The sequence below is a fragment of the Erythranthe guttata genome, chromosome 2, assembly GCF_056151865.1.
Source record: "Erythranthe guttata isolate IM_541 chromosome 2, IM_541, whole genome shotgun sequence".
Classification (NCBI taxonomy): Eukaryota; Viridiplantae; Streptophyta; class Magnoliopsida; order Lamiales; family Phrymaceae; genus Erythranthe; species Erythranthe guttata.
In genome coordinates this window covers 1,682,178-1,700,890 of record NC_142534.1, presented here as the reverse complement: position 1 = coordinate 1,700,890, position 18,713 = coordinate 1,682,178, and the positions used below count along the sequence as shown (strand labels likewise).

Here is an 18,713-nt window from a genome sequence, read left to right as displayed (position 1 = left end):
ATATTGTATTATCAATTACGTATACATATTAATATGTGTGTGCACTTAACTTCAAGAAAATAGCCACTCGATAAAAACGAAGTCAATACCTCACTTAAGTGGCATAGAATACAAATATATTTTGGATTAAACCAATCACAAGGTTTTGAGGTATTTATATTTTTATACCCAAAATTTATTTTTCGTGCAATGTTAATCTTGACCGCAATCATTTTCAACAGTCTACACTATCTATCTTAATTTTGTTTGGTATTACATCCAATTCGATAAATTTTAATGTGTCTAATACTTACCATATACTATAGATATATATCATCAGATACAATATCTTCAAAACCATTTATCCCATCGAAAAAGTCTTTTTCAACAGTCTACATTATCTATCTTAATTTTGTTTAGTATTACATTCGATCCGATAAATTTTAATGAGTAATATTAACCATATACTATAGATATATATCATCAGATACAACATCTACAAAACCATATATTTCACGGAAAAAACTTTATTCGATTTTTTTGACTAAAGAAATTTATTTGTAAAAGATATCCAAATATATACACTAAATAGCAATCTATTTATTATTTTTAAAAAAAGGCCCTTTACTCTCAACACTTCAAATTTAAAAATCTCAATCATAAATTAAAAATTAAAAACCACCCAAAAATAATATTTCCCAAATAAATTAAGAGTCAAATTCTTTTAACCATATTTGAGACACAAAAGTCAAATATACTCTTAACCATTTGGTCAAATATTTTGATTTACCCAAAAAAAACACCAATTAATACAAAGGACAACAAGACCCCCCTACTACATTATAACTCACCGTTTCATCACCTCCTCTCTCTCTCTATCTCTCACACACAGTGTGTGTGTATACAGTGTCTAAAACACAACCACATTCTCTTTCATCCATCAGCCGAGCCCTGCTGCTTTGTCTTCTCGTGGGCATATCCTCTCTCTCTCTCTTCTCTCTCTCTCTCTACATGTGAAACCGTCGTCTCACCCTTAATTAAAAAAATAAAGAAAAAACAGCAAAAGGGAAAAATCATTTTCCTTTTTATTTTGGTAGCACCGAGAAGTTATGGAAATTGCTCAGATTTCGTAAAGAAACGCCTCTTATCTTCTTCACCTACTGCTATTTATCACAATTTTCCCAACCCCATAACCAAAAAAAAAAAACAGAAGCAGAAGAAGAAGAAGAGAACCCGATTGCCCGATCGCAATCGCCGCCGATCATTTTGTGCTTGTTCTAAGGTTTCATTTTTGACCCATCTGTTAATTTTGCTAATTTTTTTTTGGTGGTTGAATGATGATGAACTGAGTTTTGCTAAAAAAAAAAAAATTAATAATTATTTTCTATGTTTTTGAGATTGATTATTGTTCTTCCGAACTGCAATAGATTGAGATCGAAAATCTAGAGAGAGATCTGCTCTTTTAGGTGTGCAATCTTCGTTGTTTGTTTCGCCCCCTTTAATATTTATTAATTTGGCATAGTAGATTATAAATTTGTAAAATTATCTGATTTTAATTTTTTTATTTTTAATTTTTTAAATTTTTTTTTTTCTGGGTAATTGGTTGAACAGTGCTTCTGATATCTGCTGAATTAAGGTAAAAATTGCAGACAGTGTTTGAAATTTATATTCACTGCCACTCAAGAAATGATGCTTGCATTTTCCACTTGTTTTATCCGAATTCTGTTTCCACCTTCCGATTCTTGATAAATTTCTGATTTCGATCTTGATTTTAAGTGTATTGCAACCTCTGATTAACAATTTTAAGATCCTGGAGCGAAATTAATATCGTGGTTGATTTATTTAAATATAACTCAGTTCAATTTGTTGTGTAAGTATGTGTTGCTATAGCTGTTCGTAATAATAGATGCCGTAAACTTCTCTCATTCAACTTCATTGCTGTTCGTAATTATCTTTCTCAATCATCCACAGATTACGAAAAAAAACCGTTCGAAGCACAACAAATTAAAGATATGCAACGGGAGAGGAGTGCCCTCGATTCCTTTCTTGAACCAATCGATTTAAACCAAGGCTCTCTGCCCAACAACAACAACAACACCACTTCTTCCATGGATCACTCCTCCTCTTGGGATAACATGCTAAACCCAGTCGATAATCAGTTGCCTAATTACACGGGTCCCACTAATGCTGTAGACGCCGCCCAATGCTTCAGTGGGTGGGACCGCGGCGAATCCAGCTCCGGCACTGCAAACAATACCCAAGACGGATCTTTTAACGATGCTTCGAAAACAAACCTCGGATGGGCCTCTGTTTTCAAAGCTTGTTCGAATTCCGACACAAGGTCCGAAAATTGGCCTTACGAAACATCCAATACTCAAAATTACAGTTCAATCCACGACAGCCACAGAGCTATTGTACCGAAGCTGCCTCACAGCTTATACAAGTCTAGTAGTAGTAGTCATACAGAAACAGAGCAGATTCCGAGCTTCTACCCTTCTTCGAGCAATGTCAGTGCATCTTTCGCGGGCAGTTCTAATTCCACTACCATGATGTCTGAAAACAATGACGGCCCGCCTTTCGGTACTTGGGGCTCGTCTTGCAAGAGAAAGGCTCTCGAGAATACTTCTGGACAATTTTACCCTGGCGGCAGTTCCACCTCAAATCAGCCCGATCGTTACATTGCTCCAAGAAACCTAAGTATATCTCCGGGCCCACAAAACCCGTCTACCGGTAACCACTCGGAACATCTAAATCCAACTACTGGGGGTTTTTACCCCTCCCCAAGCGTACGATCGAATTACGGATTGAACGAGCCGGTCCCGCTAGATGCTTCTAGAAGCACTTCCTCGAGGAACTACGGGGGCTACCCCCGCCAGCTGTCGCGCGCCCCTACCTTGAACCCCGATTCTTCTTCGGAGATGAGGTCATCGATGATGTCGCCGCCGGTGAATCTGAACCGTCGGTTGATGCACGTGAACGAGGCTAGAGGAGGGATGATGCATCATTCTTCGTACCCTTGGAGCGGATCCTTCGGCTCTTCTTTGCCAGGTGGTGGAAGTTCATCGGGATCTTTTGGAAGTGGGGCCCGCGATGAGGTTAGTGTGAGAAGCTCTCGTAGAAGTAATAGAGAATATCCAGAGATTAGAAATACTGTGCACGAACAAATTGATTGGAGTTTCTCTCCTGGAAATTCGGGGAATTCCTCTAGAAACAATTCTTCTTCTTCTCCTTCTTCTTCAGCCAACGCGTGGCTGCCACATCAGATTCAGGCGACATCACAGCAGAGTCATCATCATCATCATCATCAGAGAATGACAGAATCTGCTCCTTGGGTTCAGTTTCACCATCACGCTGAATCTGAATCTGGGGTTTCGAGGGGACATTTTGGTCTCTTTCCTTCCGCCGCGTCTTCTTCTTCGGTGGATGAGGTGGCGGCGGCTTTGGGTTCGAGTAGTAGGGCACAGCAGCTTCAGTTGGATCAGAGGTCGGCGGCGATGTTGATGGATATGCCCGGTGACGATGCCAACGGCTGGCGTGCTTTGTCCGCTGTCGAGGGGAGACACAGACTGGTATCTTACAAACCCTATCGAATTTTTATTTATTTATTTACTTTTTGAATAGTCATATGCTCATTTAGTGTATAAGTTATGCTGAACGAATTTTATGAAATTATTGAACTCGGACCTAGTTCTTACATCACCTAGCTTTTAGACCTTTGACTATCTTCCAGTTCTCGTAAATAGCTGTAATTATATAAATAAATTGCCACTTTATTACACCGTGAAATTTCATTATTTAACTTTTTACCCTGCTTTGCTGAACAGATTCGTCAAGTTTTGAATGCAATGAGGAGGGGCGTCCACTTACAAGCTGAGGTTTGTATTCGATACATGCGATCATCAGCAATTAAGTATTTATCTAAATCCCCTATAAATATGGCGGGATATAAAAATATACCCAAGCCATTAACTTGCCCTTGGAACTCTACCGACACATCAAAATCTCTAAAATGCCCCCCGTGACTTTATTTTTCCGCTGGCTGCTTGAGTATGTAATAAGAAAAGAGCCTTACAAACTTATTATATGCATGCTATTGTCACTGAAAATTTTCAATTTCCGTTACGTTGAAGTTTTAAATTATTTGTTAGTTCTACAATTTGCTACCCTGCTTTTAATGCAGGATTATATGCTTGTTGACCCTTTTATGAATGGATTCGCCGAGTTGCACGACAGACACAGAGATATGAGGCTCGATGTTGACAATATGTCTTATGAGGTACTTTATTATTCCGTTTACCTGTTCTCTCTGAATCTCGATGTTCTCGTTTCGAATAAAAATGAAATACAAATTTATGGATTCTTGTTGTAAATTGTGGACAAGTACCAAAAAAACTATTAGCACTTTCGGAAAAATTCCGATTATTTCGGAAGTGAAAAACTGATTCCAATTCGATTCAAAATAAAATGGAAAAATCGGAAATCAAAATTTTTTGGATATTATAAGTGTAATTTTCGGAAATGGGAATCTCATATTTATTCCCCATTTTATCCCTATGCATAAGTAGTCACTCATCACTTATGTTCAAACTATGTGGTGTATGACAGGAATTATTGGCTTTAGAGGATCGAATAGGCAACGTGAGTACTGGTCTGACTGATGAACAGATAATGGGATTTATGAAACACCGTAAGCATGAAGCAATTCGAGCCTTGCCAAACTTGGAGCCGTGCTGTGTATGCCAGGTCAGCAGAGCCCCCCACCCCTTTCTCCCCCCCCCCCCCACACACACACACACACTTGTAAATAAATAGTACATCTTATATATTGCATTAACTCCTCGAAAAATCGGAATTTATTTCACAGGAGAATTACGTAACTGGAGATGATGTCGGAATATTGGAATGTGGGCACGAGTTCCATACAAATTGCATCAAACAGTGGCTCACTTTGAAGAATCTTTGCCCCATCTGTAAAACGGCCGCCTTGAAAACTTGAACCGCAAAAACAAAGTCATATATCTCGTGGGAGAGCAAAATGCACCCCCCACCCCACCCCCACCAAGAGGAAAAAGAAAAAAAAAAGTCCTATTGTTAAAGTTTGGTTTTATTTAAAGATTTGGTTCGACAGTTGGCTTGTGGTAATTTTGCTCCTGACCTGGAAAATCATTTCTCGTTTCTCGTTTCTTGCCCATGAAACTCGATGGGTTCGAAGGAGTGAAAGGTTGCAGTTACAGGGAGTGAGTGATGAAGAAGAGCCTTTGTATAACCTTTGATACTATTTATGTTTTAAACTCTGTGATTTATGAACAATTTTGTATTCTTCCATAAAACAAGAATTTAAAAATTGGACCTGTGAACATTTGGCTAAATAATACCCCTCTTTTTTTTTTTTAATGGACATTATTTTGTACTTGCAAGTTTTCGGATTTTTTTTCGTGGTTTATTACATGATCTATGTTATTGCAGGTTATTCTGGTTAATCTTATCTTGCCATAATAGTATATTAAAATCAATTAAATAGCCTCAAAGAGTATATATGTTTATATATAAATCTAATTTTTAATCAACCCCAAAAGGAATTTGGTTTCTTTGCTGTTGGGAAAAAAAAAAAAGTAATAGAGAAAAAGGGGGAGTGGGTCCAATAGAATAGTTGGATGCATGGCAAGTAAGGAAGAAAGTAAGAAAGAAAGAGACAAATATTTCATGATTAGGGTAACGTAAGCATAATAAGCCTTAAATAATGAACAAACCCAGTAAATTGGGCAGATAGATAGCAAGCAGTATCCTTCCAAATCTAACCCCACTCTCATCTTACGTCACCACACACCCACACACACACACACACACACACACACACAAACGAAACTCAATCCACCCAACTTGCCTTTTATTTGTTCCTTAATCATATATTAATCTAGCTAATTAATTATACATTATGATTTATGATGCAAATTTACACCCTTAAATTTAGACCTTTCTTCGAACCCTACTTGCTTGAACACTGAAAAAGCTCACCTATCGTCAGATTTAGGATCGGCGCGGAGACGAACAAGACTACTGGAAAATTGTAAATCTGTATTATTAATTTTGCACGTGTAACCCTAATAGGGTTTTGGTACATTTGTTTAAATTTATGATCCAAATCTTAATTTAAATTGATCATTTTTAGCGGAATTTAAATTTACTGTTAATGGCAAATTCAAATCTAAATCTGAATATTCGATTATATTTTTAATTATGAAAAATGAATTCTAAAAATGTCGAAACAATATAATTATTTGAAATTTTATTTATTTATTTTTGTAAATAGGTAGAATTATTTGAAATCCTTTGGCCAAACCTAAATTCATATGTCCAAACACGACCTATGTTTTTAACCTTTGAAGAGTGCGTGAAACTGTCCCGCCGGCGCACGTTGCGAAGAGGGGCTCTCACATTTTCAAAGAGGGTGAAAAACCATTTTAACAACTGTTTACTGCAAGTTTTAATTTGTTCTTTCTTTTTCTTAATACAACAAGATAAGCATTTTCTTTCACGTTAAACAGTAAAAAGTAATCACATTTTGTATCAAGTCAAGCATTAAACAAAGTATGCATAACATGAAACTCTTATGTGTCATTTACAATAATTACAGCTAATTAACATATCAAACCAAGTTAATATATATATATATATATATATATATATGTATATATATATAAATTTGGAAGTGCGTAAAATTGAATAATAATAATATACATTTTCGTTCGAGCCGGTTCATTTTTAGTACAATCTCGATAAATTAATATTTTTTCATTGTCCCAACGTGTTAAAAAATTATATTGTTAAATTAATATTTCGCTAAATTAACAGAATTTTGTCGATTACGATTGTATTAATTTATAGAGGTTTACTATAATTTTGAAACTCAGCTAACAATATGTGTAATTATTAGGGTATTCAAGAATTGTTGTCCTAGGATTAGATGAGAGTTACTGAGGTTTAAAATGGTGTTATAAATTAGAGCGCTTTTGGTGAAATAACTATACAATATTGCTTTGAATTAACCCTAGAAAAGAAATGCTGTCCTTAAACCACGTGTTTGCATGTAATCTTAACACGAGATAATAAAATAGGATTACACGGAAGAAAAGCGTTACAACAAACTAAATATGCCAAACGCGATTTTATCAAATAATTGCATAGATGGGATTAAAGGTAAGACAATTCTCAAGTATGGTAAGTTGGTGAAAAACCCACAGAACAAATAATGAACCTTCACTCAATTCCAAAAGCCACACCTAAATGGGATAACATTTCAGAATTAAAAAATAATAAATTATTTAAATATGTAACAATAATAATTGTACAAGAAAAAAATGTGCTCAATATGTATTGTAATAGTTCAAGAGCTCGATTGCGAGTTAGTTCATGAGTTTTGTTTTTTATTATTATTAATGAAATTATACAAATATGAGCCATTCTGATAATGGATTTTACGTCGGTGAATGCTATTAATTAGAGAGTTGTTTTAAGGTTTTCTTTTTTTTAATTATTAAATGATATTATTAAAAATAAATTTTGAAAAAAATAAAAAAATTAATAATAATAATATTTTAATGCTGAAAAAGGCAAAGTTGTGGGACCCACGGTGGGATATATTATATACAAATAAAAGAATTAATTGAGTAATGTGCTTTAGCTAGTATTTTTGTTTTAAAGGCAGTAACGGCATTTAGGCTTATGATTGTATTTTGGTTTGTTCTTACATTACCCCTCCTCCATATCATGCTTTCTTTCTACAACCTTACCCAAACCCACCCCCCAAATACATATACGTGTGTGTATATATATATGCACACACACACACATATATTTGATGCTTTTTTGCTATATATATATATTCCAACTTCACCCCCTCTAACTCTTATATTATACTTTTTATAACCACTGCTCATTCACACACACACACACACACACACATATATATACATACAGTGATACAGATATGTCTGAAGAGCTCCGCCATGAAAACTTATTATGGGACGACGATGACCAATCATGGGCATTTCCGAAATTAGGTTTTCACGGCGGCGATGATGATTGCGGCAAGAAGTTGGCGGCGGACACCACCAATCCCGATGGGCAGGCGGCGGCCAGGCCCGATGAGGGAGCTGCGCGGCCACCGGCAGCCAAGCTGGCAAAGAAGAGGGTCGGCGGCGGTGGTGGTGGTGAGGAAGGGAAAGGTGGCGGCGGTGGTGGAGAACAATCGGAAGAGCATGAGCTGCATATATGGACAGAGAGAGAGAGGAGGAAGAAGATGAGGAACATGTTTTCTAATCTCCATGCTTTGCTACCTCACCTTCCCCCCAAGGTATATACATACACATATACATACAAACTTTCTAAGATTTATATAATCAATTAATAATTCTTGCTGATTTTTTTTTTCACCTAAGTTAATGTGTGTTTTGTGTGTGTATAATTTAATTTCTTCTTCTTTTTATTTATTTATTTTTAAATGTTTTTGTGATACAAGTTTCCAGAGTTTGTTTCTTGAAAAAAGTTCAAACTTTTTGGTGGCGCACACACAATTACACACACACACACACATATATATATATATATAGCAGATAGAGACATATTATAGTTCAACAAATCAGAAAAGGGGGGTTTACTTTCCAGTTTTAATTCCTTGTATCCATGATTATTTTTTCTTGGGTGTTTGTCCAAATTGAGTAGTGTTCAGAAGAATCTTCTTGTCTAATTCATTTCTGTCAAAAGAACAAATAATTTATTTATTAATTGATTATTTATTTTTCTATTTTAATTAGCTTGTAATTTAATTTCATGCAATACATTTGATTAGAAACGTGCACAAATCTCTTCTTAACAATAAATGTGACTCAATTGGAATTAATATAATTAAATCGATCTCGGTCAGAACATTACTTATTAGCTATGTATCAAGAATTAAATGATAGAGGGTTTATTTATTTAATTTATTCATTTTTTTGTAATAATAATAAAATCTCAATAATTGCAGGCAGACAAATCCACCATAGTTGATGAGGCAGTAAACTACATCAAGAAACTTCAAGAAACCCTCGAAAAGCTTCAGAAACAAAAGCTCGATAAACTCCACAATACTAATAATCACGTAATCGCTCGCATTAATTACGACCCGCCATCACTAATCACACAACAAAACTTTGGAATCCACCAATCGAGGGAGGCCTTTCTAGCCGAGATGGGATCGACGAGCAGTATTATGTCGGCCGTCACTTTAGCAAGCCCTCCAAATCAGCTATTTTCAGGACCGGAATTATCGGCTATTTTTAAGACATGGACTTCTGCGAATGTGGTGTTGAATGTGTGTTGGAAAGACGCGCATTTTAGCGTTTGCGGATCGAAGAAGCCAGGGTTGTTCACTGCTATATGCTTTGTGATGGAGAAGCACAAATTGGATGTGGTTTCTGCTCAAGTCTCGTCGGATCGAAATCGATGCATGTACATGATTCATGCGCGGGTTAGTCCATAAAATCTTCCTTTTTTTTAATATATAGCAAATTAAATACACGCGTATATAAGTTTTGTTTTAGGGTTTTCGATATCGCGGATTTTCTTTTAAGAATTAGATTTTATACCTATAGTTTGAGCTTATTTAAGACTTCAATTGTATTTAAGAAATCATTTGCCCTAAAAACATTAATTAGGTTACTGATTAATCTATGTTTTATCTCTCGTAGATGGTGTCGCATTGCGTGTTTCGTAACAATTTTAATGCATATAACTCGTCGTAAATCAAAACAAACAAAGGAAAATGTCGATTGATTTCGTATTTTACCCAATTTCATTGCAATTAAATAAGTGGTTTCTTGAATTTGATCTTGTTATATATATATGCAATTATTGTTTAACAATTCTGTTTCACTCACTTTTGTGTTTTATTTTTTAATTATTAAACGCTATAATTAAAATATATTATTTATTGTCTAATCTTGATTACTTGTACTTGTGGTTTATATATATATATCAGGCAAATGGAGGATCAGACCAGTTCCAACAGGCATTTTCAGTTGAAGAAATATATAAGCAAGCAGCAGCAGAAATAATGTTGTGGGTCAATTCCTAATTTAATTTGGCTACTAATTAAAATTTAAAAGGAGATTAGTCCTTTGATCAAATGTATCATTAGCTAATTAATTAATTAGTATGCAGAAGAAATTTATTTCTAGTTTTTAAAATTCCCTGTGGTGCCCTTGAAAAGTAAAATAAAAATTAAGTAGACCCAATAAGATTATATATATATATATATATATATGGAAACATGAAATCAAAATAAAATTATTTATATTTCCTCCCTTTAGGTCAATGCTTACCCATAATTATATTCAATATTCAATATCATGGATATTAGCAATTTTTTATTTATTTTTTCTTACAGAGAACTGATTAATTATTTGAATACATATAATTATTATCAATTACAGTTACATTATACAGTAAAATAGTTATGTATATTGTATATGTATGTATTGATAAGAATATTAATTAACATATAGATCTATTTATTATACAATTTATTATAGTCAAAGTAGCAGTAACAATGGGCCTTACTTAAGAGATCCTATGTTTCCTAATGGGCCTGGGTTTGCATCGAAAGCTGCTTTTCTCGAAAACAAGCCAATAAGTCCAGTTATTTTTATTTCATGAACTACAGAAATATATACAATATAGTATATATTTATATTAATAATAATAAATCACACAAAATAATTTTGACATTGATTGAGGGAAGGCACACTTGCGGCTCAAACATATATAAGCAATCACGCATGCGGGCTCTTTTTATTCAACTAGGCTCAGCTCGCAAGAAACGAAACAACTCGCCAACAACACACTACATCTCGAAGTAACCACATCATTCCTACGTGTGATCTGACTGATAAATATAAATACAGTCTTGAGGTACAAGGAAAAACTCTCTCTATCTCTCTGATATTCCTAATGCACACACTACATACATATACTGTTTCTGCACGATTTTCTTGACCGTCGGAGTACTAATGCGAAAATTAAAACCCTTCCCGACACTCCTTTCTGCAAGTTTCTTAGGGACGCGTGGCTTTTCTTCTTAATTGAACTTCCTCAACTCGAGACACATTCTATTACTGTATATTTGATTGAGCATTTAGGTTACGTCACCGATTTATACACTTCATTTAGTGTAGCATGTAGGTTTGACGGTTAATATTTGTTGTGAGAAATTCTCTAACTATTACTATTAATTTAAGTAAAGAATTGTATTCTTTTCTCATATATTCTTGTTTTGTGTATGTATATGTATATATATTAGTGGGCCAAAAGTATGAGTTGGCCAGTTGGGCATATATCAGCAGTCAAGCAGCACCAAAGGCAATCAAAGAAAGGCAAAATTCCAAAAGCCCACGTGATATTCCATTTCCATGGTCTATTTCTAATTTCCAAAATACCTTTTTGAAAACAATTTTAATAATAAAATAATAATAATAATTTATCACTATAACTGAAACGCACCCACACGTTTCAATCAAACAACTATTGGTTAAATGATTTTGAGACTTTCCCTACAAATCTCATTTAATAGATTTATTATTTTAAAAAGAAATTAAAAAAAAAATTGAAGAATAATATTTTTTTTTTAAATAAATATCCACTCAATCATTAAATTAGAATCAAGATTTGGCACCAACATTCATTAGAAAATTCGATACCAAGTTTCAACTATTAGAGTAGAGGTTCAGAGTTCGAATCTGCCCCACCCCGTTTTACATATATCAACATGCAAGTAAGCGATTGTACATATCTTCAATACAAAATTATTCAATGCATTTGACCAATATAGCAACTTGGACAAACATACCTAAACAAAATAGGGATGCAAGAGATAATTATTAACCTACATAAAAAAAAAAAAAAAATCAAATATAAATAAAATAGGGACACACACACACACGCACATAGTTGTAACATGCTATTATTCGTAATAGACCAAACTTTGAATTTGTAAGCATGCGCCACTACCCCAGCAGCACCATTATTCTGGTCAGAAGAAGTTGAACCATCAATTTCTATTCCCTCTCTCTCTCTCTCTCACATATATTTCATGCCACCTTTTTTATCATCATACTTCAACCTAATTTTAATTTGACCAAACAACAAATTATTATTATAAATTCATTTTTATATATATAAAAAGATATTATATTAATTATAAATTCTGTTTCAAAAAAAAATTATAAATTCATTTTTTTTTGGTTTAAATTTCACGTCAAGATTTTATATCTTGACCAATTGAATTAAAATTAGTAAGACAATTAATAAAACATTAAATTATTCCCATAAATAAGCAGAAAATATAGACTTCCAAAATTTTTTCTAACAAAAAATATTTCGAGGTGAAAAAAATTACATACAATTACATGCACAATGCGGCCTTATGTACTCTCTTAACCTAATTTTTTCTCTTAATAACTGCAATTTTTTTTTTCTTTTTAATTAATCAATTTGCCCAGGCAATAAAAGAAAAGAAAAAAAAAGAATTAAAATGGAACGACGTCGCTTCCAGCATAATCATCCGAAAAGGCAATGGAATCATGGGGCCACGCGTCCCGCAGCAACTTCAGCAGCATTTGCGCTTTACGCTTCGCTCTCTCCGTGCAATCGCTCTGAACCAGCAAAAGCAACTGAGTCAACACGCCTGCCCCCACCGATTCGTGCTGTGCCCGCTCGGACGCCGAGCACAGCGACAGGAGCGCTCCGGCGGCGTACTCCGTCGCCCGATCCGAGATCTTCAATATTATCTTCACCAGCAGCGGGACCGTCAGCGCGTGCGACGCAAACGCCGCGCAGCCTGACGGAATCCTGCAGAGCAGCTCCACCGTCGCCAGCGCCCGCTCCGCATCGCACTTCTCGAACTCCGCCAGCCTGTCGATCAGCGCCTCCACCGCCCCCGCCGCTACCGCCTTGTGCCGGTGCTGTTTCACCAAACACAGAGCGAACAACGCCTTGATCCCGATCTTCAGCGCCCTAGGGTAAGCCACAGGATAGCTCAGAATCCCGACGATTCCCTCGAAAACCCCGTCGGAGCAACTGATTTGCGTCCGAAACTCCGGCGACCGTATTCCCGCCACAACATTCTCGATCACCGCCGCCGAGTTCACCCGGACGTCGATCGACGAATGGAACAGTAAATTCACCAAGTAACACACCCGGTCGGGATCGGAGGCCACGTACAAGCACTCCGGTTCAGAGAGCGTGAACATCGACAGAATCGCAATCGACTCCAGATTCAACTCCGACGGCTGCGAAACCACATCCGCGAAAACAACGGAGAGTAGAATCTCACGCGCGTTCAGAGCTGCAATAACCGACCGGTTCTTATCCGAGTCACGCGCCAGCCCCCTCAGCCTCCTCAAAGCCGAAACCCTCAGGCTAAACGGAGCCGATCCGGAAGAAGCCTGACTCAACAAAGTCCGAACCAAATTCGGTTCGGCAGGTTGCTTCGGAGTCGGTATCCGTTCAACACCGAAGGACCGGTTCGCAACGCACCACTCCTGAATCAACCGCCGTAGCGTGTGGTTCGGGATTAGGGTGAAATCGGAGAGCGGGACCCGGGTAACCGGACACGTGGTGTTCCCGGTACCCACCCACGATTCTATGCTGGAGCGGTCGTAAGTTTGACCGGTACAAACGGTGACCGGGTCACACATCAGCTCTAAGGAAATCGGGCACCGGAAATGGTACGGTATGTGCACGCCGATATCCAACGGCTCCAAACTCCCAGGCATGTTTCTACTCACACCTTCCCCCCTCCTTTAAATTCCTTCTTTCCCCTCCGCACGTGTTTTAAAAATTTGAAAAAAAAAAGGAGAGAGAGAGAGAGAGAATGTAAAAAATTGGAGGGACAAGAACTAGAGAGAGTAATACTAAAAACAGAGAAGACTGCAAATTCTCTTTAACTTTGTTGGGGGAGTGATGGGTTATATACGAAATAGGAACAGAGGGACATTTCTCTGCGTTTATATTCTGACGGATTTGTACTATTATATGCATACACACACACACACACCCATTCATCTCCCACACGTGTGGTTCAATGGTTAGGGTTTTTAACCATGGTTGGGTTGGTGGGGTTTGTTAATTTGATGGTCAAAGGGAATTTTAGTGGGGACTGGCTGACTGGGGTAGTATGACCGGATGAGGCTCATTTACTCTTTTATATTTACCGGAAAATCCAACTCCTGTTTACATCACTCTGAAATCTGAATTTAAAAATAAGTGGTCCTTATTTATATAGTCTCTAGTTTTTTTTTTTACTATTTATAGTTTTATTGTGGTTGTGAAATTCTTGATTTGTCCTCTATCTAACACACATTCAATTCATCTAATCTAATCTTATCTAATCTTACTGGTTTTGAATAAATGATAATGCATCTTTGATTTTTAATATTAAAGGTCATTTGAATATCGAATGCTACCGAGTTTGACTGTTTTCGCGAGCTCGAGCTTGAGCCTATCCAATTTTGTGTTTTTAATTTACTGTTTTATTAATATTATTATAAATTATAATAAAAAAGTTATGAAATAAAAAAATGAGCTGTAATTTATTTTAATTATTTATATGAATTTATTATTAAATTGTATATTAATTATATTTATAATAAAATAAAATACTAAATTAAAATTATAAAAAAAAAAAACCATGAGCTCGTGAGCTCACAAACAACTAAGAATAAACTCGGGCTCGGCTTCTCAGAAAGCTCGAGTTCGAACTTTTGTCGAGCTGGCTCGGGTCATTTACATCCCTAGGATATGCACCAAAAATTGGTTTTCCTTTGCCCCTTTTTGCCGTTGTTTTAGTTTGCTGCATCACATTTTATTTATTGCTGGCAGAAAAGATAATTTCTTTTGGTAGTTGAATTAAGTGGTTATTCAAAGATGGAAAGGGCAATATGCTATATTTATAATCTGCCCATACATTATATTTTTCTATTGCAGAATCAGAAAAATGGATGGTTCCACGAAAATACAACTACTATTTCAAAAGGGTTTATGCCAAATCGGTTAGTGTGCATTTGAATTAATAATATAGATGAGTTATGTTTCTCCCTGGCTGGTATTTTATATATATAGACCTGCACTTTGACCCAAATGTTGCAATAAATAACCTGAACTACCTTTCTACCACCTAATTTTTTTCATGTTACATCGAGTGAAATATGTCGCATTAATCTATATTAGTGTGTAGATAAACCATAATAGATATTTGAAGCTATCTCTCGGGTAGCCCGACTTGTTTATCTTCGAGACGGTCTAATGAGATGCTACACATGATGTAACAAACCTGGTAATTTTAAACTATGGATCTGCACAAATATCTACCGAGTAAGCACACGTACATATACGCGTGTGTGTTATTATGTGTAGATCAATGGTTTAAGATAATCCGTTGTATTTCACCGGGCGTAGCATCTACAAATCCGATTCGAGACGCCCGGGGGAATTGAAAAATCAGTAAAAACAAGTAGGAGTACTGTATTGTAAAATGCTCCTGTTTACCAGCACCAAATACCAATGCTGCTCCCTGTGATGTAAGCCATTGATTCCTTGAACCCAATCCTTTTTCAATTTTTTTTCTTTTTCTTTTAATATATATCAAACCTTAGGTTAAAGCTCCCTGCATTGTGGTTAATAAAAGCTGCAGTAGTAGAATAAAATATAGATGGTCAATTAACTTGAATTCAAAATCCAATTCGAACATAACTTGCCAAAAATGGGCTCACTGTGAATTAGCTAGGTCCCCAAGCCACACTACACTCAGCTACTAAGCATGCATTAAGTTTACAGATATTTAAAAAAAATTAAAAAAAATTACATGGTCAACCTTCTTTACTTGTCTACAGAAAGATTCAGATATACACATACATGCATCAAATTAAAAGTAGAGTAATTAATATGTGAATTATTCCAATGGTTGAGGGAAAATGACAAAAATGCCCATGAATTAGTAATAAATGGTTCTTGAAACCCGTTTGGTGGTTGGGTGTTTGGCAATAACAATGCATATATGCATGTAGTTGAGTTTCTACTGCTGCTGCTACTACTAACATTTATTTATGTATAGATAGATATATATGTTCCCAAGAAAATTCAAACTCTGTAATAACACTTCCCATTGGGCTTTTCTTGACCAATACTACTTGGTATTAAGACAGTCGTCATAGGTTTTGTTAGTTGGATATGCATTTAGTTCTCATCAATATACTCAAGAAAATCCATGAATATAAAAAAAAAAAAAAAAAAAAAAAAACACGAGTTTCTGAATCTTGTTTTAGAGACTTGTTTAGAGATCGACCTTTTGCGATTGAGACTTTGTAAAAATATATATATTTGAAAAATCTCCATTGATTCTAATGATTAAAAGAAACCAAGAATATTGCTTGAAGTGTAATGCAAAACAGATGATGTAAATACTTATTACATATAGTCATCAAAAATAGTGAGCAAATAATTAAAGTTAGAAAAAACATGATCGAAGATTTAGAACAGTCAAAGACAATAATAATAATAATAATAATAATAATAATAATAATACATAAAGCACAGCTAGCATTGGTTAATTCAGAGTGGGGTTTTGGTGGGGTGGGTAGGGGGTGGGGTGGTGGTGGTGGGGGGAGGTGGGGGGTGACTAGTAGTCAAAGGTCAAAGATGAACAGAGGAATGTGCGGGGGACAGCTTGTCTCTCACCCTACTTTATTTATTTAATTTATTCGGCCCCAATAAGTTCTCTCGTGGATAAACAATAGCATTACATTACAGATTTTTATTACTTGATTTTTCATTTTTTATTTCTATGTTCATTTTTATTTGCTAAATATATATTTTTTATATATTAATTATTGGCTTTTTGAGATGTTGGGTGGGACCTACCAAAAGAACCCCACCAAAGTCATAAACGATGTTGATTTAAGTAGGCCCCACACACACACACCACACGACATTCGGACCACTTGATGTCACTCACTCTATTGGAGTAGAGAGAATCTATTTTATCCTTTCACCTCTTTCTTTTTTATTTTCTATTTTTTTTTATTTTATATATATATATATATATATTTCAAAAGTTTTCGTCATACTTTTTTTTCAAAGTGATCTTTTTGATTTGAATTTTTTTTTTGTGATTTTTTATCTTTTTGTTTCTAATATCATTAATTTCTCGTTGATGTTAGGAATTATAAGATATACTTGGACAAAACAAATGTATTCTACATTGAGAGTGTAGAACTGTCACATATAATATGAAATAATTTATTTTATTACCAAGACATAATCTATAAAGAAAAGGAAGAAGTAATAAATGAGTTTAAATATTAATTTCACTAGCTAGATTTTCTTTCAGTAATTAGTTTTCTTCGAGCTCGTTCTGTTTGCTACTACTATGTTGGACAGGGCCGGTCCTGGGGTGGGGCGAGCAGGGCCCACGCCCAGGGCCCAGTTTTACTAGGGGCCCATTTTCAGTGTTTTTATATATATATACTAATACTTTTTGTGTGAAAAAAAATATATTTCTATTGTATAATTTTTTTTATTCATCTATCGTTTAAAAAAAATATATTTTCTATTTATAAATTTTAATACTTAGTTTACACTATATACAATTTAATATTTTTCATTTTATTCAAACAAAAATTATTTCCTACATTTCTAACATTTGCTTTATAAAACAAAATTTAGGTATACATTAATATTTTCAATATTTATTGATAAATAAATTTAAATTAATAAATATTTGTCTATATTATTTCATCAAAAAAAAAGGAAAAAAAAAAAAAGTCGGACCGAGACCTCATATTATTAAGGGCATAAAATATATTCTCGCCCCGGGCCCCCGAATACGCCGGACCGGCCCTGATGTTGGATTGATTAAATAGTAAGAGCTAATAAGATGTTTGGTTGGTAAGATTCAACACTACCCTAGCCCGTCACTAAAACGAAATCCCATAATTAAATAATTTTATTTTATGAAATTAGTAACATTCATCTCCTACAGTTAATTTTGTACTAGGTCAAAAAGAATATATAAGCTTTATCCTTAAAACAATAACTAAATTTTATTAAATAAAAAACTTAATTGACAATTAACATATAATAATAGAATTTAACTAATTAAAAGAACCAAATGCCATCAGCTATCCTCTCTGGAAAGAGTGTTGGATAATTGGAGTCAAACATTGAGTGAAGTTTAATCAATTTAAATACAAGTGGTAAATTGGTAATTATGATCGAGATGTGAGTTTAGGAAACATTACATTGTTTATTTGTAGGAAAAAAGAAAAAAAAATAAAAAAAATAAAAAACCTTTGGCACGTGTTCGGCCAGCTAAGCCACAGCCAATTCAAAGTAGTCATCTCTGCTGTTCTGTTTCCACACGAGCGTCTTGTCATTCCACCTCTTCTATTTCACTTCTTCCACTTTCTATTTATTTATTTATTTTATTATGTAACTAATTAATCCACGATCAGTGAGTAAATTTACACTCTCGTGTAATAGATTGTAAATCATACAAGAAACGTAAATTAATAAGATTAGCTCTTGATTAAGTTGATTACTCAATAAGTCATAGATAAAATTAGAATTTTTTATCTTTTTTTTGTAGTAATGTTGCAGATGGTGTGTGGGCAGAATGGGTATATATACATATATTCTGTCAC

At 34.9% G+C, this 18,713-nt stretch overlaps 3 protein-coding genes across 3 annotated transcripts; 2 read left to right on the top strand and 1 right to left on the bottom strand.

Annotated features, from left to right (window-relative positions):
- The first annotated feature begins 787 nt into the window (after positions 1–787).
- On the top strand, positions 788–5,371 carry MBR2 (RING/U-box superfamily protein). Its single transcript, XM_088823349.1, has 6 exons — positions 788–1,261; positions 1,951–3,548; positions 3,804–3,854; positions 4,160–4,255; positions 4,585–4,722; positions 4,844–5,371. Exons 2-6 carry the CDS (start codon positions 1,992–1,994, stop codon positions 4,973–4,975), a joined length of 1,974 nt encoding a protein of 657 aa, XP_088679475.1. The 5' UTR covers positions 788–1,261; positions 1,951–1,991; the 3' UTR covers positions 4,976–5,371.
- Positions 5,372–7,815: 2,444 nt separating this feature from the next.
- Positions 7,816–10,205, top strand: LOC105957354 (transcription factor bHLH95). Its single transcript, XM_088823403.1, has 3 exons — positions 7,816–8,332; positions 9,005–9,487; positions 9,998–10,205. Exons 1-3 carry the CDS (start codon positions 7,967–7,969, stop codon positions 10,091–10,093), a joined length of 945 nt encoding a protein of 314 aa, XP_088679529.1. The 5' UTR covers positions 7,816–7,966; the 3' UTR covers positions 10,094–10,205.
- Positions 10,206–12,506: 2,301 nt separating this feature from the next.
- On the bottom strand, positions 12,507–14,260 carry PUB26 (plant U-box 26). Its single transcript, XM_012981279.2, has one exon. It carries the CDS (start codon positions 13,788–13,790, stop codon positions 12,543–12,545), a length of 1,248 nt encoding a protein of 415 aa, XP_012836733.2. The 5' UTR covers positions 13,791–14,260; the 3' UTR covers positions 12,507–12,542.
- Between the last annotated feature and the right edge of the window lie 4,453 nt (positions 14,261–18,713).